The sequence below is a fragment of the Panicum virgatum genome, chromosome 3N, assembly GCF_016808335.1.
Source record: "Panicum virgatum strain AP13 chromosome 3N, P.virgatum_v5, whole genome shotgun sequence".
Classification (NCBI taxonomy): Eukaryota; Viridiplantae; Streptophyta; class Magnoliopsida; order Poales; family Poaceae; genus Panicum; species Panicum virgatum.
The window spans coordinates 29,178,612-29,200,565 of NC_053147.1; the positions used below are offsets into that span (position 1 = coordinate 29,178,612).

Sequence of the window (21,954 nt, forward strand, 5' to 3'; positions counted from 1 at the left end):
AAATATTATGTCGCCCAATAAAAAGTTTGCATTGAAAAATTAAGGGGGAATGCAATCCTTAGTTGCCAAAAATATGATAAGAACTCTATTGACGACTGCACATAAATATCACTGGTTGCATGTGTTCTCCCTCCGGTGATGTCTTCCTGGGCAACCTCACACCCTCATCATAGGGACCCTAGGTTTAGATGGAGGCCATTAACACAAGTACCAACAACGAAAAGAGTAGAGTAGAGTATCAAGGTGGCCCCGGCATCACTAGACCCACCGGTAAGCAGTGGCGAACGTAGCCTACATTTTTTTTTGGGTGGGGGGCGCTCTTAGGGGGGTCCAAAGGCATTAGGCCGGTAGGAGGGGATGGAGCTCCCTGTAGGTCCGCCTCTGCAGGTAAGTAAGCTAGTGGTACGCGACATTGGCAGAGACACAAAAGACTCAAACACCATGGGAGCTCCCTGTAGGTCCGCCTCTGCAGGTAAGTAAGCTAGTGGTACGCGACATTGGCAGAGACACAAAAGACTCAAAAACCATGGGAAAAGTCATTCGAGACAATGGAGCGGAGGCAAAGATGCCGCACAGGGAGGAGACAAAGATTCAATCCTGAAGAGAGTGGAGAAGATATGACTTTATTCATTTGAAGTTGGATTCACATCCAGTGACCGGTAGCCAGAAGCCCAGAATTGGTTCGACCAAGAATTGTCGAAATTTTAGTTTTAGAAAGACCAAATTTTAATCGCCTTGTCAAAATTCAGTGACAAGTTGTCTCTACTCTCCTAATCTGTTGGTTGCGGATGAACATATGCCAATTGTCACATGGTCATGCTTGGACGTCTCACAACATGACATCGTGGTGCAAAAACGGTGTTATGATGTTTCGTCCACCAACTATAATAAACTAGTCTATCAACCCGTGCTCCCGCACGGACTAATTAAAATTAATATAAAAATAAGGTCAATAATTATAATTATCTATCTCACGCTCTTTTCATCTATTAAATATTCTAACACATACTCTAAAATATATATTTTATTATTTAGTTTCAACAGATTTCATTTTGTGCACCTCCATATATATTCAATATATGTTCAGTTGAACTATTTGTTTGTGAATTGGTATTATTATCTCTTCCATCATACATGAATATATGGTGACATATATCATGAGTAATATTTTTATATAAATAATATATTAATAATGATAGAAATAGTGATTATGGAATTTTATATTGCTGCATTTTAATATATTTTTATAATTATATAATTTAGATTCAGATTTATGAGAATTTAACTTGTAATAGACATAATTGGATAATTTATATGCAAATTTAGGGGGGGTTTGTATTATTTTTATAATGGCATAGGTGAGTAATTTACACAAAAATTAGGGGGTTATTTTAGATTTTTTATAATGGCAGATGTGGGTACTTTAGATAGATGTTTAGGGAGTTACTTAATCTATTTTCATAATGGCAGAGGTGGATAATTTAAAAAAAGATAACAGATCCGATGGTTATTATAATTAGAGTTGTTGGATTGATGGCTGGATGTTTCTAATTTTTGTGAGAATTTATAAGATTTCTCTATTTTTCAGAATGTCCACCTAGAATCCTATGTGGCTTCACGTGAAGGCTCCAAAGGAGCCTCCAATTAGTAATAGTAAGATCCTAGGATGAAGTACATGTTGTTGGATCAGCTTAGGGGTGATTAGTTGCCTGGATTTAGCTCAACCAGACTTCTTGGATGTAGTCATCCCATGATCGGTTTCATGAACCAACCTTTGGGCCTGGCCGGTGCAGTGAAAAACTCTCTCCGAGCCTAGCCCTGAAGATGCCGGAAAAATGGGCAGCCTGGCTCGCTGTAAGGCTCAGAGATGCTGGAAAAATCCATTTCCAGGCAGCCTGGCTCGCGCGAACGCAGCAAGTACGAGGTAACGCTGCCGCAGCTAAAATCTACCGGAGCATGGTTCATCCGTTCCGTCCAACCAATTAACTGTTGTGTTGGACCACACTGTGAATATTCAGATAACTAAGTTGTGAAAATTTGATTTAAAAATACTTGTCAAAAGAAAGCAAGTGAAGAATCCTAGCTCCTTGGGTGAAAAGAAAAATGCAGCCAACATGCAGTTTTACTCAACCGCGGACGAAACATATGCCATGGCCGGGATTTCATCAGCCATCACCAGTTCACCACAGGCAATACCTAAACTGAGGCCAGCGATCCAGGAAGCTCATGCTGAAATAGCTGAATAATTCATCAATAAATTAAATAAAGAAAAAGACCAGCCATTCTCCCTAACTGTCCGCGACTAACGAGCTAGATATACCGCAAAAGGGGTAGGTGAACAACACAAGCAGTACAACATTTGGAGGGGGAGGGATATTACTAGCAATCCTAACTCCTGTACATATCCTTCAGCTAGTTGTTGCCCTGATCCTGCATCAAGGACATCAGCCTCAGCTTCGAGTACATATCGAAAGAGGCATCGGAGAAGTCAGCCAGCGCACGGAACAGCTCCGGCAGGTGCGCCTTCAGGATTGACAGGGACTTCTCCCTGACCTGCTTTGATAGCTTATTGTGGGACTCAATCTCATCATCAAGCTTGCTCTTCAAGCTCTCCACCACGAATTTCTTCTCTGCGACTGCATCCTTGTGCCCTGTTCCCTCGCCGGTTTCTGGATCGACGTCAAACGATCTGCGCTGCGAGTGCTTGTGGTACCAGTCCTCAAAAGCTCGTGCCTTCCGCATGTATTCCCGGCGAGTCTGCTCGCAGATCTCCTTCTGCTTCAATTCCTCATCTTGAACTCCTAATATAGTCTCCAAGACTGCTCGAAAACTGACAATGGCTGTCTTGGCGAGATCATCAGGCAGCTTGGTCAGGTGCTCGTTCCAGGCCTGAAGAAAGGCTTTGATAGGAGGTTGCTGCACCCTGGGTGGTGATGCTACTTTCTCCTTCAAGCTGCTCTCAATGGGTATAAGATTCAGCTTCAACCAGCTATAGAGAGCATTTATGTATTCCTTTTGATAACTCATGAGGTCAGTAAAATTTGTGATCCACTTATCTACAATATCACGCAGCTGGCATGTGTGGCTGTGGTGATAATCACTTGTTTCAATATTGGAATCAGAAATGTCAACTGACTTCAAATGTAGCACAGTTTTCAGCTGCTTAGCGTGATGCATGTGCATGTCCTCCCACATTTTTGCCATCCTGAAATTATAGCAGAAAATAAAGATTATAAAACTGGTGCAGCTATCATTTCATTTAACAGAAAGTAATAAACCAAACAAAGCCAGAAAGTGTATGTAATGCCGCTAATATCATAATCCCTATCCATGCATAGGAAGTTAGGTTAGGCAATAAAACTGTCGATGCTACAGAGCAAGCCCAACAACCAGCATTTACTGGTTACTAAACCGGAAAAGGATACAAAAGAGTGCTACAAAAGAGTGCTGCGTTCAGGTGTTCCATCAACAATGCACACCACTAAATCACAGAATAGGAAAGAAACAATCTACTGGTGTTCTAAAAAGTAAGGATACATCTGAAAAGCTATTTGTCACAATAATTACCAATCTCATGCATGATAGGAAAAAGCAATCCAGATAAATTACCTGTCCGCAAGATCCAATAGTCTTGGGTAAAGTTGATTATCACGGAGATGCTGAATTTCTGACACAGTTGAATCCATTGATTGCATATCAACTATGTATCTTGTATGCAAGTGAGTTACAGCAGCTTTCGTTTTTTCCAGAACCTCAATGGCAGCATTGTGTTTCTTTTGTCTATTTAACAAAGCAACCTTCCGTTGATACTCAAGTTTCATAATCTCACCAGCCTGTACAAATGGGGACAAGTTTTAAAGCCAAACAAGTGGAATCCATACAGTTTCAATGCTTCAGCTGAAACAAGCATCAATGTCAAAGCTATGACTATATCAGAATTGCCTGATCCTTCTGTACTCAAGCATAAATGCTTCAGAAAATTTATGCAATTGGTACTAATTTCATTTTAGATATTAGGCAAAATGTAAAATGACCATATTAAAGGAACTATGCACTTGATTGACCATATATTCCACTCACATATTGAGACAAGTTATGTTACTTTTGATTTCCTGCCATAAAGTGTGTTGATTATTCAGTAGTAAAAAAGTGCACTACTAAATATTCCTTACTCCTGTAGATTTATATTTGTACTCAATAATTTGACATGAAAGACTTTCTCAATTGGTCTTCCAGAGTGCACCCAAAAGCATAGTGCACTTCAGGCAAAAAAGTCCTAAAATCACCTTAAGCACAAGGCGTATGCGTCCAACAAAAAAAAATCACGCCTTGGGCACTACCATTCCAGGAATCTTCCCATCTGTTCGAAAGAAGCCATAATGACAGGGTGGTTCATCCTCATCATTCACAACCATCTTCATGAATTACCAATCCAGGACTCAAAACATAGCCGCACTGCTGCTGTTGCCTCATCAGCTACTGTCCCCCAAGGCTCCACCCTCTCATCCACCTTCCTCTGCCTGCCCTGAATGATAGGCATCTATGCCATCAACATGGCAGCAGCAAGGGGCCGAGGATTAGCACAGATCTGGCAGTCCCACTCACAGGAAGAAGTCCAATTTTAGCTACTGGAAGCTCGATCTGGCGAATTCCAGCAAGAATGTGGGGCTTCTAGCATGGGGAATAGCTAGGGCAAGCATTTCTGCACCATGGCGTCTTACAGATCTCCACGCCTTGACGATGGCACTGCGCCTGGTTACAACTTGAGGCACTACTGTGCTGCGCCCATCTTTGAGCCAGGGCACATGCCTTTTGCGCATTTAACTCGAGTAAAGCACAAAAAAGGGCAAACATTTGAAAACCAGTACATACTGGCAGCAGAAAATGAAAAAAAAATTGCAGGTGTACCAGACCAATTTGGATACTTCGAAGTAAATGGGAAATTTTCTGAACGTCCAACTTTTCACCTCTTTCGAATAAGTTGCTAAAGCATAATCTCAACAGCTGTAGAATTTTAATTTCAATGGAAGCATAATTGAACTTCCGTAGAACCAGTCCAAAATGTAAAAGTTCATAGGTCAGCTATTAAAAAAAAGAAAGGAATGAGATGTACCTTCACTTCATCATAGAGCTTTTTCTCCCATGCTAAGATTTTATCTACTACAGTTGCCAAGGTCTCCCATTCATCGTTTTCGAAGTCATCCTTTGCATCATCACCATTTTGCATGCCTTTGAAGGATCTATTCCATGTAATTATTTTCATGACTCTCGCAGAATGATCAATATGCCCTGTAAAAATTATTGCGAACATGGTTAGAAGAGGGAATGTAAGTAGGAAGCTATATTACACTTGCGTTTAAATATAAGTACAAGTGAGGCATGGAAGAAAGTTTTTTTTTTCATTTGAGTGACGCCTAAGTAACTTTAAAGCATACAGCGTAACTATTAATCAGGTGGCAAGTCTTTTTATAGATAATTAGCAGAAGAGGTTAAGTAATCTATGAACTGCATCTGGATGCAAATTAATCAAAAACATGTCATCTTTACTGGCATGGGTGATATTGGACCAACATATGAGAATACATAAAAACATAAAAAAGACCTTTCTTACCTATGTAACTAGAGTCGCATTCCTATAAAAGTATAAGCTAAAATTGTCTCTCTTTTAAATTCTGTATGAAAATAGATTAATTTATATTGCTCTAGGCGGCCAACGGGGTGGCATGCACCTAGTGCCTAATTACCAACTAGGAAAGTTAGGCAGAAATAAGTTGCCATTCAGGAAAATGGGACCTGGTGCCTAGGCAGCTAGAGGCTTGGCAGCCAATATATTATACAGGTGATCAAGATGGCATCCATCATCATGTGCCAAATACACAATTTAAGACAAAATATTGTCACAACATTGCCTGGATTTTGTGTACAAAGCATAGGCAGGTGACCTGATGTTAGTCCAAAACACTACATAAGACAAGCATTTTTATAACAATGAAATTAAGAATTTCCATCTGTCCAGCGTATGACCTAATAAACGACAAAAATGGACGTGCCTTTTGCACGTGGGATCCTCAAAATGATGCGATGTCGCACTGTGCAGACAAGGAAACATCATGTATTTAAATGATTAAGACACGTTTTTTTAATGCCAGAAAGATAGATCTTAAAAGTTCCCTTCTTGTATGCTAAAAGGAATGCACAACGGTTTTCTGTCCTTTGTGGCTTTGTCACAGTTAATAGTATAAACCAAATGGTAACACAATTACTACCTACTATTATGATTCCTGTCGCCAATTCTACAAATTTTAAAGCACTAGCAGTTTTCATCAGCTATTGAAATTGAAGACATATTTCATTCTTATCAACACATTACTTTCAGTTATGATTCAGTTTTCTGTTTAAGAATCTGATCTCTTCATAGAGGATATACTTGCTTCGTTCTCTTCTTTGTTGTCAATTTTAGTGGTCCTTCGCTTAAACATCTAATCTGGTATTTCCATTATGTGCCTTTGCCATATCGTTAAAAAAAGACAAAGTCAAGACTGCGATGCATACACACAGTACAAACTGTATTTAAAAAAATAAACTGTAGACTGAACATGCTATACATCACAATGAAACCTGCATTCCAAGTACAGCTTGCAGTTAGAATACACCATCAAATTGGTTCCTTACACCCACGCTAATCATAATTGATCAAGATACACACTTACACTTGTAATACAGAAAAATAATGATGCAATAACACGCCAATGATTGTGCCAAAAACCTCTTCAACCAGTAGCTGCAAAAACCTCTTGGGCACCCAAATGTTACCAATACCTGTTGGGGAAAATGGGATAGTGGAGTGTGGGAGCTCACTTGACTTTTGTAGCAACCCCACCACCACCACCAACCTCTGTGACACTAGTTCTTGACCTCTATGGCTCTATCTACCAAAGAATCCATCACATCACTATCGCCATCAGCAAAAAAGATCAAATTTTTATGACAAACCCACAACCAGAAAACAGAATAGCCCACCACCTGGGGGCCTAAAACATCCAAAATTGCAAGTATCAGGGCACAATCAAGTCGCTGACCTCGGTTGTCGGCGAAATTGGAGTGGTAATGCATCCTGTTGGCCTCCAGCACCTTGGATACCTCACCAGCGCTCTCCGATGCCTTCAAGAACCTCTCGTCGATTTCCGCGAGCACCCGGAGGAGGTCCACACGCGGCATCTCGGCGGGGACTACCTTCTCTGCCTTACCACCGCCAACCAGCGAGACCGGCGGCGCCGACTCTGTGTGCTGGTGGTGCGCCGCCTTCTTCCCCTTCCCCTTCTTCTTGGACGAATTCTTCGGGGGCTTGGGTGGCAGCGATGGAGGCGGCGTGACCATCTCCGGCGTCCGCGGCTCCTCCTCAAACTCCTCCGACAGTGGCACCCCAGCCGGGGGAGGAGAGGAAGGAGACGGGCGCGGTGGCGATGCAGGAACGTACTTCTCTTCCGGCTCAGCCATAATCTCGTCGTCATCGGGCGCGATGGAGGCCATCCCCTCGTCCATGGAGAAGAAATAGTCCCAAGTGTCAACCCCGGACTTGAGCTCCGACGAGGGCGGGGGAGGCGGAGGCTGAGGAGTCACCGGCGTCTCCGGCGGCGGCGGCGACACGGGCGGCGGCACCGGCGGGCGGTGACGCAACCGCTGCCGCCGGTCGTCGAGGTGGCCGTCGTCCTCCTCTTCCTCCTCCCTCTCCGCCGCCTCCTCGTCCTCCTCCCTAATGGAGTCGGCGTGGAGCATGGCGGGATTCTTGCTGCCGGCGGAAGGCGGCAGGGGCATGCTGATGGAGCGGTGGATCTTCGCCGGCGACGGCGAGAAATCCGGCAGCGGCGGCGGTGGCGGCGGCAGCGAGTCGAGCGGCGGCGGGGGCGGCATTATCTCGTCGGCCCCCGGCGCGTCGGAGGGGCCCGCCGCGGCCGCGGCGATCCCTCCCTGCGCGGCGCCGGGCGGCGGCGGGGGCACGCCCTCCCCGTGCGCGAACTCGGTGAGCGCGGCGCCCGTGTCCCTGAGCGAGCAGGCGTAGGCGGAGTGCGCGGCGGCGAAGGCGTTCCGCGCCGCGACGGCCGCCTTCATCAGCTGGCGCCGCTCCTTGCAGCGCGCCACCGCCTCCTCGTTCTCGATCCGCGACTGCGCGCACCCCATTTCGCGTCTCCTCCGCCCTCTTCTCCCCCCTCAACTCTCCTCCCCTTCCCCCACCCCTACCTCACCGCATTGCGTCCCCCACAAACCCCCGAAGCCGAGCAGAGCGAAGCAAAGCGGAGCAAGGCAGGCGGAGTGGGCGAGCGGCCGCTCGGTCGGCGTGGGCGTGGCGAGGGGCTTGGCCGGGTCCCACCCGCGCGGAACCCCGGCGCCTCCCCCGCCCTCACTGACAGGCGAGCCCAGGCGCCCGCGGGTCTGGCTCGTCAGTGACCCTGGCGGGTCGCGTCGCGCGGCGCGGACGTGCGTGCTGGACCGCGGTCAGTGCACCCGCGCGTGCCGCGCCTGTGCTGTGCTGTGTCTGTCTCCGTCTGCTCTCTCTCGCTTTGGGAGCGTGGCGCGGCCGGTCTGCCGCTGCCTAGCCATAGGCGGTAAATACCGGGGTTTTCCAGGGGCTTTTCCCGGTTTCACGCCTAGCCATAGGGGGCTCGGGGCCCGGGCCACGACAGCAGGTGGGGCCCGCGTGTCACTAGCGGCCGGGCGGGGTGGGACACTGGGACGTTGGGCGCTGGGGCTCGCTTCCGTTCTCTGTTCTGGTGCGCGACAGCGTTCTGTCTGTCAGGTTGGCGGTCCCTGCACCTTTTCACCATCTTCCGTCGCTACGCTCCGTGCGTAAGGTCCGTCCAACAACCCCCACCCAACGGCTCGCCGGAGTCGATGGCGCGGCGCGACCGCAGCCGTCAGCCGGTGGGAGAACCGCGGCGCCGGATTGGCGACCGAATGGTCATACTCTACTCCGTTCTTTATTAAGCGTGATGTACTTGGATCAAGTTTAGTTTTCTGACTTAGCAGGGACAACTCGAATTTTTAGCTGAACAGGGCAGGTTCACCTTGCTCGTCTTAAATATTGTTGGGTATACTTACTTCCAAATGTACGGCATGGCATGAGCTCTTGCATTGGTCTTTCTAACGCGGTGTTGCTCTGTATTCTGCCATGTCATCCGCCTGTTTATATTTTTCTATCTTCATCTTAATTTTTCTTTAGTTTGGAGGTTGAATGGTTGATGCGTGACCTCCTAGCCTCCAACTAAATCAGCTATCGATCCAGAGAGGAGAAGTAGGGATGACCTTGCAATGGCGACGGACCAAGAGGCAACCTAACCCAAAAAGGAACAAATTACCCTGGCAGCCCATGTGGCAATACAAGATCTCATGTCACCGAAACCACTTAGCAAAGACAAATTTCTTAAGAGGTTAAGTAGACTCCCACGATACTTCGTGGAAAATAGGCTTCTTCCTAGTTCTATATAGTCATTACATTTGCTTTTACTTATTGATATGATCTTGTTCTTTAATTAATTTTAGGACTTGTTTGTTTCAAGCAATGGCACACCATTCTTGAAAACTAGACAAACTAAGAACAGAGTTTTTTAAAAAAAATATATATCTTCACTAGTACATACTAAAAAAGAATTCAACAAATAAGAAACTACCGCAACTTTATGTACCACATAAAGTAATACCTATTACACAACATGTATAAAAAACATCAGTAACAAACTAAAAATCAGCATAAAATATCTACAACAATGAAGGGTTCGGGCAAATATATTCTAGCTAATAACTCAATAACTTTAGGAGCAAATATAAATACAAATATGTTTACTAGTGATAAAATATATTAGCTTCTTTATTAGAAAAATAGAACGTACATGCACGTGCTCCATAGAGTTTTAGGGAGTGTTTATTTGAGTTTCTTGACAACTTTTCAGCGTAAGCTGTCTAGAAGATCAAATAAATAGCGAAGTTTTTGCGCAGCTTCTGAAAAGCCAAAAGCTCATAAAAGCTGAGTTTATATGAAAAACTGAAAAGTTAATTTTCCGAACTTCTTGTAGACTTTTTAGCCTAGAAAGTTAGAAGGCGTTGTCTAAAAGCTATTATTATCTTTTCAGAAGCAAAAAACCAGCGGCAACTGATTTATATCTAAAAGGAAAAATTCATCATCGAACTTTCATGTGAGGGTCAACTTCGTCTCCACTCTTATAAGGTCCAATTTAATCCTGCAACTTCTATTTTCGATTCAATCTTATCCTTCATCAAAACTGGACCTCGACATAAGCACGCCACATGCCCACGTCATCCAACATGATCTTAGCATTTTGCTACATATGTTAAAAAGTCCAAAGTGCCCTCCACATGAATAAGAGTAAATTACTATTTATCTCACAAGTTAAAGACTACCAGGAACTAGTAGCATGCCCTTTAAAAAAACACATTGTTGATAGAGCGCAAGCGGAACAGCTTGATGAATCCTCTTCCATAGCAGTGGAAGCTTGGAAGAACATGGCTTTCTTGTGGTGCTACTACTTGTCCGGGAAAGCCTCGAGGAAGAGCTGTTGCGTGTTGAGGGGGAGGGAGGAGCTAACCGAAACAAGGGCATATATATGACATTTGCTACAATGAACCATGCATCCAAGTGATGTGGAATGCCACTTGGCTGTTCAGTTCGGATGACTGATGGAATTGAATCGAAAATTGAAGTTGGAGGATTGCATTGAACCTTTCAAGAGTTTAGGACCGAAGTTAACTTTTGGATAAGCTTAAACAAAAACAGGCCTTAGGAGGCTTGGATGAATATTTAGGTATGTAATAAAAAAGGAAGAAAATGGAAATGTGTGGGGGTTAGTACGTAGCAAGATCCGGAACCACATACGAAATCATTTGGGCTTGCGGCCCATTTCTGACACCCGCCCGTTACGTGGAACGTCCCGCCCCCGCCCCTCGCTCCGGGGTCCGGGGCAGCAAGGCTGCAGCCGCCGCCGCCGCCGCCGCCACTCTCAGATGTCGCCGCCGCAGTCACTCCCACTTCCTTATGCCCTCCCCGTCCCGTCCCATTGCTCGCCTCCTCCACCTACGCCGTCTGTCAATCTCCCCCCGAGATCACCTCCTCCTCCGCTTCGCCGCACTCGCGAAGGAACTCTCCGAGCAGCCCCCACCCCCGCCTCTTCCGACACGGCCGCGGTCGCCACACCCGTACGAATACAACCGCCTCATGTCCGCTTACGCCGCTTCTGGCGGACGAGACGGCCCAGGCGCAGGCGCCGACCGCGCCCTCCACCTGCTCGACGAAATGCGGAGCCTCCTCGGGCGCCGCCCCGACACCGCCTGCTTCACCACGGCAGCCGCGGCGCTCTCGTCGGCGTCCCAACCTGGCGCCGCGCTCGCCGTACTCAACGCCATGGCCGCGGACGGTGTTGCACCCGACGCTGCCGCGTGCACAGTGCTCGTCGGGGTGTACGCATGCCGTCTCCGGTGGTTCGACGCAGCCTACCAAGTCGTGCAGTGGATGGCGGCGAATGGCGTGGCCCCGGACGTGGTCACCTACTCGACGCTGATCTCTGGGCTGTCCAGTGCAGGCCGGCTGGCTGAAGCGCTGGGCGTGCTTGACTTGATGCTTGAGGAAGGTTGCCAACCCAATGCTCACACGTACACTCCCATCATGCACGCCTACTGCGTGAGTGGAATGATACATGAGGCCAAGGAGCTCTTGGAAACGATGATTGCAGCTGGATTTGCACCAAGCACAGCCACTTATAATGTCTTGATTGAAGCTTTATGCAAGGCTGGCTCTTTCAAGGAAGTAGATGTGCTTCTTGAGGAGAGCAGAGTGAAAGGGTGGACGCCGGATACAATCACATACAGTACATACATGGATGGGCTGTGCAAAGCTGGCAGAGTAGATAAGAGCTTCACCTTGGTAGATAAGATGCTGTCGGAGGGGTTGCACCCCAATGAGATTACTCTGAATATCCTCCTAGATGGGGTTTGCCGCAGGTCAACTGCTTGGGCTGCAAAGTGCCTCTTGGAGTGCAGTGCAGAAATTGGATGGCATGTCAATGTTGTCAACTATAACACTGTGATGAGGAGGCTTTGTGATGAGCGGAAATGGTTGGCTGTTATCAAGCTCTTTGGTGACATGGTTAAAAAGGGCATGGCTCCCAATAGCTGGACTTTCAGCATTGTGGTCCACAGTCTCTGTAAACTTGGGAAGCTTCGCGAAGCTCTTTGCTTGCTTGGAAGTGAGGAGTTTGTCGCTGATGTTGTGGCATACAATACTTTGATCCGTCATCTCAGTTTCTTGGGGAAAACTTATGAGGCCTGCCTTGTGCTTCATGAGATGATTGATAAAGGCATTACTCCAAATGACATCACTGACAGCCTTGTGGTTGATTGTTTGTGTAGAGAGGGGAAATTCTTGGTTGCACTTAGCTATTTAAATCAATCACTGGAAGATGGTCTCTCTAGATCTGCAGTATCGAGTATTGTGCGAGGTCTCATTGCTGGCGGTAAGCTTCATGAATTGCATACACTAGTTGGATGGATTCTTGGGCAAGGTTTCATAGTAGATGTATATATGTACCAGGAATTAATAATTGCTTTTTGTAAAAAAGGGTACTGTCGAGGTATTGAAATGTACAAAGTGAGTCACACATTGGAAAGAATGCTAAGACTAACATGACTTTTGTTCAAAAATTAACATGAAAGAAAGTTTCACTTCTGGAGCTGCTGTCCTTTATTTTGCACACTACCTGTAGGATAGCCTTTTACAGATTTATTTACTAGCCCTATCCTCAGCTTCTATTTCTCATTTTTGTTCCATTTCTTTTCAGGGAATATATTTTATTTACAAAGAACAAAATTAAAGTGTATCTTTCCATTTGTTTGCTAATTTCAATTGGAGTTTGCACAAAACTGATGCATCCTGCTGCAGAAAGTCCTGTAAAAGGGGCTTAAATTTGAAATGTATGATTATTTCAAGATTGTCAGAGTCATTCCAGGATCAGAAAGCAAACTCAGGGGAAGTCTTAGGTTAACTTTATGACGAGTGGTTGATTTGGCGAAAAGTTCTTAATTGCTCAAACCTGCATCTTGCAACAGCTCTTAAATCAATTGCCAATCATGTATTCATGTATAGTACAGCTTGTTTCAATATCCTACTTCCTCCTTTTGCATTTCCGTCTTGGCCAAACATTTACATGATTACCGAACTTGGAAAAATTTACATTTGTTTGTGAGAGACTCAGGCTTTAGGGAGGAGGTATCCGACTGAACTCCCCTTCATTAGTACCAGAACTTGAATTGAATTTGCTTCCTCCTGGTGTGGTCATGCGAGACTGCCGCTTTGTCACAACGAGGGGGTTCTTCTCTTCTTCATCAATGGTGACAAGCTTATATATATCATTATTCTGGAATACTGGGTGCACATAAGCACCTTTCAGGTAGTCTCTCAAATTTAAAGTCGGGTCATGTGCCCGTTCCAATGTGTCCTTTACCATTGCATCCTGCAAAACACAACATATAGATCACATATTATGATAGAATAGATTCCATTCTTCTATGCTTTCCATACTGTTCTAGCTTTAATGTTGATTTATTATGACACTACACAGACGTAGTTGTGAAAATATTCAGTCTTACCTGCAAGGGGAACTTCACAAATGCTGGTTCAAACCGGCCCTTGCAAACATAGTGGAACCATAGGGAGAGGACAGGAAGTGGGAGAAGAGCAATAGTGGACTTCTCTGCTTCCTGTGTGCTCAGCAATCCCAGTAGGAGGATTTGTGATACCATCAATGCTATGATTAGTCGCATGTGCACATCTGGCCAGAATTGTGCACCACTTTCATATTGCTGATTATAGACGTTAATTATCTTGTGACAAAGGAAAAGATATTAGGGACCCAGGTAAGAGAAGAATGATGACAAGGCAAGATATTTGAAGTACCAAATGAAATATTTGCAAAAATAGTTGCTAGCAGAAGTTTTGGTGACAAAGTGAAAACGTTGCAAACAAACACACTGTGATTCAAACTAGAAGAGAGTAGTACCTGATGTCTGAAAACAAGATATGCGAGGCTGAAGAACACTATGATGAAGGGAAGAAGCATTGGTGTGACAACTGCATATACAAGCCCAAGCAGAAAGTACAACTGTAACCGTGGTTCTGAGTTGTAAAAATCCAGGCTTCCAGGATCCATGGCCTGTTCGCGGTCGTGCTCAGTTCTAACCAAGAAAGCATTCTTTATATGGAATATGACTAATGGCTTCAACCGAAGAACTTCAGCAGCTACACCAGCCCAGCCATCAACCATTATGTATGTCATGAAAAATGTTGCCTTCATGGGAATAGACTCTCCAACAACCTCTGGAATTCTTGAGTCAACAGAAATGAAAAATGACAGTATAAGATAATAGCATATGTTAGATAAATAGCAAACAAACTGTACCAAATATCATAATGCACAAGAAGTGACTTCTAGATTCAAGCATACTTGTTAGCAGACTGATGGATGAAGTTGTCGAGCTGTTGGAATGCTGTTCCGGTTATTACACTCCCCAAGAACACATTCACGAAAAGGAATACATAGTATTTCGTTGATGTTTTCCTGTCCAATCCAGAGAGTGATGTGTGACCTTCAATCTTGCTCATGGCCATTAGAATTGTTGGGAGAAGTATAAGGAATATTTTCAATACGATTCCTGGCAAGAAACCTTGAATAACCGTCTTAAGGGAATTTCTGCATGACATTGCACAATAGAGTTTAGATCATAAAGAAAACAATTATCTTTCAAGCAATTTATAATCCAAAAAAGTTTGATTTTCTTTGTCCACTCCAACAAGGAAAATCTTGGTAGCTAAAACATGCAATCAGTAATGCACTTCTATAAATTGACAATCAATGTTTTCTGCACTGCAGCACAATTATAGTTCATTTAGTGATATGACATGGTAGCTCTTTATTATGAAGATGAAAAAAAGACGCATTGTAATCAATACAGTTTCACAGGAACATGGTAGTTTTCAATAATCCCAGAGATCTATTTGCAACTAAATGTAGTGTAACACCCGTCCTCCAAAGCCGCACTGCCCAGCATCATGTAGACCTTCCTTACACTTTTATCATCGATTCGTGTAAAATGGTTAATCCAAAGGTGCTATGGTTAGAGGACAAAGTCTTATAAGTTGGTTCCACCCTTGCACAACTAGCACGGTGGTATTAAACATGTGCACATAGCGCTTATAACAGTGGCGACGCTAGGGGTATGCTCGTGTATGCCAAGGCATACCCAAGATTTAGGAGAAGATACTAATATGTATACACAAATGTATACTATCAGATATGACTCATGGGTCTAATTCAACAAAAGCCCACCAAGGAAGCCCAAAAATGCATAAGCTGAGTGGGAGGGAATCGCTTCCATGTTGATATGTTTGTGAGCGCCATTGATAAGCAACTTCGAGAATTGAATGACAGATTTGATGAGGTAAACACAGAACTACTTTCTTGCATGACAGCATTTAGTCCACTTAATTCGTTTGCTGCTTATGATCAAGCCAAATCGGTTACACTTGCTACAAAGTTTTATCCTAAGGACTTCACAACCGAGGAATTATCAAAACTTCCAAGGCAACTCACTATGTACATTTCTCATGTTCGTAGAGATGAAAGGTTTAAAAATTTGAAGAACCTATGTGAGCTTTCAGTGAAGCTTGTGGACACAGAAAAAGATGAACAATATTACGTTGTTTACAAGCTTCTTAAGTTAGTGCTAATTCTTCCCGCAGCCACTGTTAGTATTGATAGAATTTCTCCACGATGAATTTTGTGAAGACCAATCAAAGGAACAAAATGGGTGATGAATATTTGAACAATTGCTTGGTTATTTTTATTGAGAGAGAATTCTTCGGTCAAGTGAAAGATGACAATATCACCAATCTCTTGCTACAAGGGGATCGTAGGGTTATATTGTAGTAGCCTTCACTGTTTTATAATATTTTTAAATTATTTATGTTTAGAGCTTGTACTTTGGTTATTATTATGGATTTGTTATGGCCATTATAACTTCTTTATAACTTGTACTTTTGTTATTATTCATTGTATTGCGTATTTGCTTTAATTTTTTTTGTATTTGGCATACCTAGCCGCAAAATCCTGGCTCCGCCACTGGCTTATAAGCCACTACTGGGCCACATCAAAATTGTGTTGGGTGTCACAGACTCCCAGGTATATTCATGCTGCAACTTGTTCAACAAATCTTAAGTTATTATACTAGCAAAGGTTCACGTTCCTTATGAAAATAAAGTAGTGATCACCAAACATGTTTTTGATACATTTTTCATAAAAGGATAAGCCACTCAATAACTTGAGGATGTTGGTATTTGTTAGACAAAACTAGGATACAAAAGTTAAGTCCAAGCTGTCTATGTAGCAACAAAGGCAACTGAAACAGACATTGATCAATTGATTTAGCACGAAAAGGATGAATTATGAATTACATGAACTCTACATAAGAGGCTCCACTAAAGGTCTTTAAACATTATGCCTACTAATGAATTTAAAATATTGACCATCTTATTGTAAGATGTACACACAATTGTGTGGAAACAAACTCTGCTACTGAGTCACTGTCCAGTGTGAAATTGTTTCGAGTTGTAAGATGGCAGGACTTAGTGGACAATATTCATAAAATAACATGACACAACTGTTTTTTCATGAAATTTAAACTAACAAATAGTAGCACTCACCTTTCTATTATAGGTTTCAAGAAAGGAAGCACCTTCTCGATATCATCTAGGTTGGCCAAGGATTGGACAATTGCAATTGGCACCATGAAGAAAAAGGTCAGAAAGAAGAAGGAAACCGCTATAATAAGCCTTCTAACTGAGAGCTCAACATAAGGTATTGCAAGATTAGCCCAGTAAACATCACGAGGTTCTGGAGCCCACTCAGTTAACCACACGGTTGGATTACTTGTTTGCTGTGTTTGAGCACAAACAGCAGCCCCCCACCGTGTTTTGAAAGACACAAATGCCGCCGGCATAATAGAATTTGGATCAGTGATCACCTTTTGTCTCTCCTCATCTTCCTGCGATGCACGTGAAAACATTTTTCCGTATTATGAATGTTATCAGGTAAATTTGCGTAGAATCAAAGCAAAAAGGATTCTTGACAGACTGACGATACTACAGAGATGATTAAAAGGTGCCTGTTCCTTCTAATGAAAGTATACCTGTTTACATAACTCCTCAATTTCCTTTTTGTAGTATTCTATAGCATCCACTCTTTGCCCCCAAAGACCCCACAGTCCTGTCTATAAGAAATGTAATGGAGTCATACCATTTGCATTCTTTTACAAATCCATATAGATAGAATTATGGATGATAAAAGTCTTCTAGTGGATGAGGATATGTTTGCAATGGAGAAGCTGTACCTTCACGGTTGGCTTTTTTGCAGGGTTTTTAGCATGCCTGTTTTCATAGTAGATTAACCAGTTTTGCAAGCCCTTCTTCTTCTCAACCAAGCCAGAAAGATGGTTTGCATTATATACAATCTGTTGACCAAATTTAGAAATTTACTCCATATGAGAACTTGAGAAGGTAAAACTGAATCCAAATTTTCTTTTAATAGTGTTATAGACATGTGATCCTCTTTCACAAAGAGGAAGAGCGAAAACTTAACTCTTACCGCTTCAGAAAAGGAGTAAATAAGTGCAGTCAAAGAATAAAGAACACAATGAAATATAAAGATCTGTTTTTAATACACTTAATCACCGTCATACAGGTTATTCACCATGACACTAAGGTAGATAGAAGCTAAGAAAAATTAGAACCTGGTGACTGAGGTAATGATCACGGTGATTCACAGCAAAGAAGTGCTCAACATGCTCACTAACTGTTTCATCAGGGTCTGGAGGTACATTTCGGACAAGAACCTAAACAAAAGTAGATAAACAATTAGGTAACAGGACATTTTTTCACCTAAATAAGTATCCTAAAATAAATTATATCCTTTGAATAAGATGTGAAATCAATTAATGTCATGAAAAACTTTCAAATCATTTATTGAAATTGTATGGAAAGGGAATTTACCGTGTATTGATCAGGTCGACGATTTTGATTAGCAAGAAAGCGCAATCTCATAGTTGTGACAACCTTATATTCGTGAAACAACACGAAGAACACCCAAAATGTAAACACATAGCACATTACTATGTGTGCCCAAAACCTATAAAAAGAATTCAATAGCTCAGTACATATATCTCTTCCCCCAAGTAGATAATTAATCACCTAATGTGAAGTAGCAGAAGATAGAAAAATACAAACTAGAGAAGATGTCAGTAGAAAAGGGCAGATGCTTGGAAAAATGTAGATACCAGAAATAATTGTATTTCTTTCGTTCACAACCTGTGCTGCCAGCGAATGGTTTTGCTTTGGAAAACTTCTGATTCAGTAGGGTCTGTAAGGCATTGAGTTCTCAAAACTCTCATTGCTGCAAGCTTTGAGCACTCTATCTCTCGTCATTTTTGTGGATTAGGAAAGTGATTACTTGTAACTTGTCATTACTCAGTTGGCTTCCCTGAGATTTACTCAGATCTAACCACAGGAGTGACCATAAGAAATTTAAAAGACGATTTCTGGTAACACTTTCGGATTCTTCTATGTGCATCAAGATCTTGTGCCAGTCTAAAAAAAGAACTATTTAGAATTTGTTCCATTTACATAACTTGATCAAAGATCATGCACACTTTCTTAGTTTGTAGGAGTTTTGGTTTAGGTACAAGTAATTGTTGCATTAATATTTCTGTGATCAATTTATGTTATGTATCAAAAGTGTGCATTCACTCTCTGACTCTCAAACAGGTCAATTAACAAGTAAAGGCCCAATAGTATAAATGAGAATAACTTGGGACATGTTAGCAAAACTCTAATTATGTGACAGACAATTCATAGAAAGACGCAACAAGAATACCAGCCTTCCAGAGCTTCTAATCAGGTCTACGCTAATCTAAAACAATAATGACAAAATGGATAAGATATATCTGAAATGAGAAGCTAGGACTAGGATCAGTGGGATGCACTGTATTAAATATTAAGTAACACATAACTATAAGAATATGCAGGGCATGATCCATTCTGATGCCACAAGATGCACTAAGAAACGATAGCTTGAGCTCGTAGAAGTAGAATTAGTTGTACCTTTTTGAACCTTTTCCAAGGTTCGATATTGAAAGCTTGTCAATTTGGTCATAACTCAGTCCCTTCTCATTTTCCAATGTTCCACTAGTCCAATTGACGGGAACTAGAACAGCAAATGCTAGCAGCGCAATTGGCACAAATATTTTTAAACTGCAAATGAAGTGTGTGATACACCATCATTAGGAACATAAATACATAATGTACTTTGCCTTAAATATATTGATTTAACGGTGCATATGTTAAAATGAGTCAAGCGATCATGTTCTAACATCAAACTTGCAGCCTAGGTAAATATTTTTGAATTTTGAAGACATGGAAGTAAAAGCAATGGTACTGGAAAGATGAATGCCGCACTCACCCGAGAAGATAGATGCGGACATATACCGCAGAGTCAAGTCCCGCATGCTCAATGAGTTCAGGTTCTGGCATTCTCAGTGCTGCAGGCATCCAGTTCAGAAACCGAATATATGTTGACATATCCGCATTGACAAACTTTGAGATAACAGTTCCCAAGTGCCTTGGGCTGCTTCTTGTCCCTTTGAGGTACCATTTTGGAAAGTACACTCGATCGTTAATAGGCTGTATCCTCAGAACTGCAAACGCTAGAAGGAAACCTAATGCAGATAGTATGTTTATGCCCGCAGAAACACCAATTTCAGTGAGGGAACCCATATTGCTCCAATTGTATTCACTCCAGAACAACCATCATACAGTAGTAGCCAGATGTCGGAGGAAAAATCTGCATATAAACAATTGATTGGTCAAGGGGAGTTGTTAATTAGAATTAACAAAATAAGCATGCCCACTTGTTGGTCAACTCGTATGAAATCAGGTCCACGAACCCAAGGTCTTTAAACTCTGAAACTTTTGGACAAATGTAATCCAAGTAAACATACGCATGCTCCTACATTTCACAACGAAGTGATCACAGCTGTTATTCTTTATGAAACACATGAAACTTGTGCTGCACTAGGATCTTCTTTCCTTTGTCATTCATAAAACCAAGCTAGTAGCTTTAATTTGTACAACTTTGTTTTGGAGAACTTAGTTTTGTAAGAGTTTGAAATCAACTAGTTATTAAACCTGGATCTGTGCATTGTTACCAAGCAAATAACTGGGGTGCTAGGGCAACGTGCTATCATGTGATTCTGGTGGTAACAGAGAGGAACCATTTCCAACGGTGTAATCCGGCCAAAAAACAGCAATGCGAAACACAAACGGGTGAGGATGAAAGACATCCCCGAAACCACTACGTGCACACATTCACATCAGGAAACGGCGAACGCTTGCCCCTAGCCCTGCCCCGAAATCGCACGTCCGTCCAGCGGCAGAGGATCGAGGCACCCACATTCCCAAATTCCAACCGACGCAGGGGAAGGTAAATGAACGCGCGTTACCTGGAGGCGGCAGGACCGAGAGACAGAACGCATCACCTCGACCCTGGGCGCGCGACCCCCAGGGCCGGGAACGGGCGCCGATCGCGCTCGCTCGCTGGCCCGCCTCGCCGCCGTGCGCGGGGGAGGGACGGGATCGGAGAAAGGAGGAGGCGACGGGTGGCCGAATCGAACGGATCGGTGGGAAAAAAAAATGCTCCTCGCGGCGCCGTTGGCGTTGCCGATTTCTGTTGTGTTGGTTGCTGTTGTCTTGTCGATGAGGAGAGGAGGGAGGCGCCGGCACGACGTCTTCTTCCTTCCTCCCGCCCGCGCGCGCCGCCGCTGGCTGGATCGCCGATCGCGCTTCGGCTCGGCTGGCTCCGCCAATTGTTTGTTGGTGCGCGGCGGCGAGGCGGGGCGCACGCGCAACGGAAATAACGACGTGGGGTCCACCGTCCACGGGGTGGGGTCCCTCCCAACTGCCGGCGCCCGGGCGCTGCCAGATGTACGTGTGCGTGCGCGCCCTCAGGATGTTTGCGGGTTCCAAGTGGCGCGTGCCCGGCACGTCGAGAGACGAGAAGGCCTGCGTGCGTGAGGCAGAGGCATGTGTGTGGCTGGAGAGCTGGGCCGTGGAGACCGTGGCTCAGCCCGAGAGAGAGAGAGAGAGATTTTGTGCTGGCATGACCTCTTTCGGAGCCCAACAACAAGCAATCAGGCCAACAGTGCGATACTGCAGCACTGGACAGGCTTCTTAGGTCTCAATATTATTTATACTCTCTTGGTTCTAAAATGTAAAGTACTCCCTTCATCCAATTTTAATAGATATATTTTTATATGGCACTATGACCAAAGACACTAAATGTGCTTATCAATCTAATAAATACAACACAGACTTTTTATTGGTCCTCCAATGTTTGAACTGGGAACTTCTCGTTGCTAGTGCTATTTATTACCACAACCCATGCCATAGCAAATATATCTATCATTTTTAGACATTTGAGTTTTTGAAATATATCTATCAAAACTGGATGGAGGGAGTATTTCAGTTGGAGTGAAAAAACTAGCTCATACACCTAAATAGGCCTATATATCAACCTCACCAATTTAGGAATTTGTGGATAAGACTATCTTTTGAACAAGAGAGCTCTTCTTTCTCTCTCTTCCACATTTGGCATAATTATTAGCTAGCTGACTCCTCCGATCCTTCCGAGGAGGCTTACACACCCGGCCCGTCGTCCAATCACAGACTTGACGCCACATAGAAATTCGTTAAGGACCAAACCACTAATAATGTTGTAAATAGGAGTCAAATACCTCACATTGGGACAGGAGCAGTACCTTTTAGACTCAGAGATGTAACTTTATTTTTTA

At 43.6% G+C, this 21,954-nt stretch overlaps 3 protein-coding genes across 3 annotated transcripts; 1 reads left to right on the top strand and 2 right to left on the bottom strand.

Annotated features, from left to right (window-relative positions):
• Positions 1-2,204: 2,204 nt before the first annotated feature.
• Positions 2,205-8,222, bottom strand: LOC120665589 (protein ALTERED PHOSPHATE STARVATION RESPONSE 1-like). Its single transcript, XM_039945184.1, has 4 exons — positions 7,080-8,222; positions 5,114-5,289; positions 3,610-3,833; positions 2,205-3,205 (listed from the first exon to the last, which is right to left on the bottom strand). The coding sequence occupies exons 1-4, from the start codon at positions 8,176-8,178 to the stop codon at positions 2,413-2,415; spliced, it is 2,292 nt and encodes a 763-aa protein (XP_039801118.1). The 5' UTR covers positions 8,179-8,222; the 3' UTR covers positions 2,205-2,412.
• Positions 8,223-10,888: 2,666 nt separating this feature from the next.
• Positions 10,889-13,302, top strand: LOC120665590 (pentatricopeptide repeat-containing protein At1g09900-like). Its single transcript, XM_039945185.1, has 2 exons — positions 10,889-12,518; positions 12,843-13,302. The coding sequence occupies exons 1-2, from the start codon at positions 11,045-11,047 to the stop codon at positions 12,899-12,901; spliced, it is 1,533 nt and encodes a 510-aa protein (XP_039801119.1). The 5' UTR covers positions 10,889-11,044; the 3' UTR covers positions 12,902-13,302.
• On the bottom strand, positions 13,114-19,949 carry LOC120665588 (CSC1-like protein At4g02900). Its single transcript, XM_039945183.1, has 11 exons — positions 19,569-19,949; positions 19,211-19,360; positions 18,104-18,239; positions 17,845-17,946; positions 17,446-17,565; positions 17,245-17,325; positions 16,760-17,100; positions 14,505-14,750; positions 14,061-14,385; positions 13,651-13,884; positions 13,114-13,514 (listed from the first exon to the last, which is right to left on the bottom strand). Exons 1-11 carry the CDS (start codon positions 19,880-19,882, stop codon positions 13,260-13,262), a joined length of 2,304 nt encoding a protein of 767 aa, XP_039801117.1. The 5' UTR covers positions 19,883-19,949; the 3' UTR covers positions 13,114-13,259.
• Positions 19,950-21,954: the final 2,005 nt, after the last annotated feature.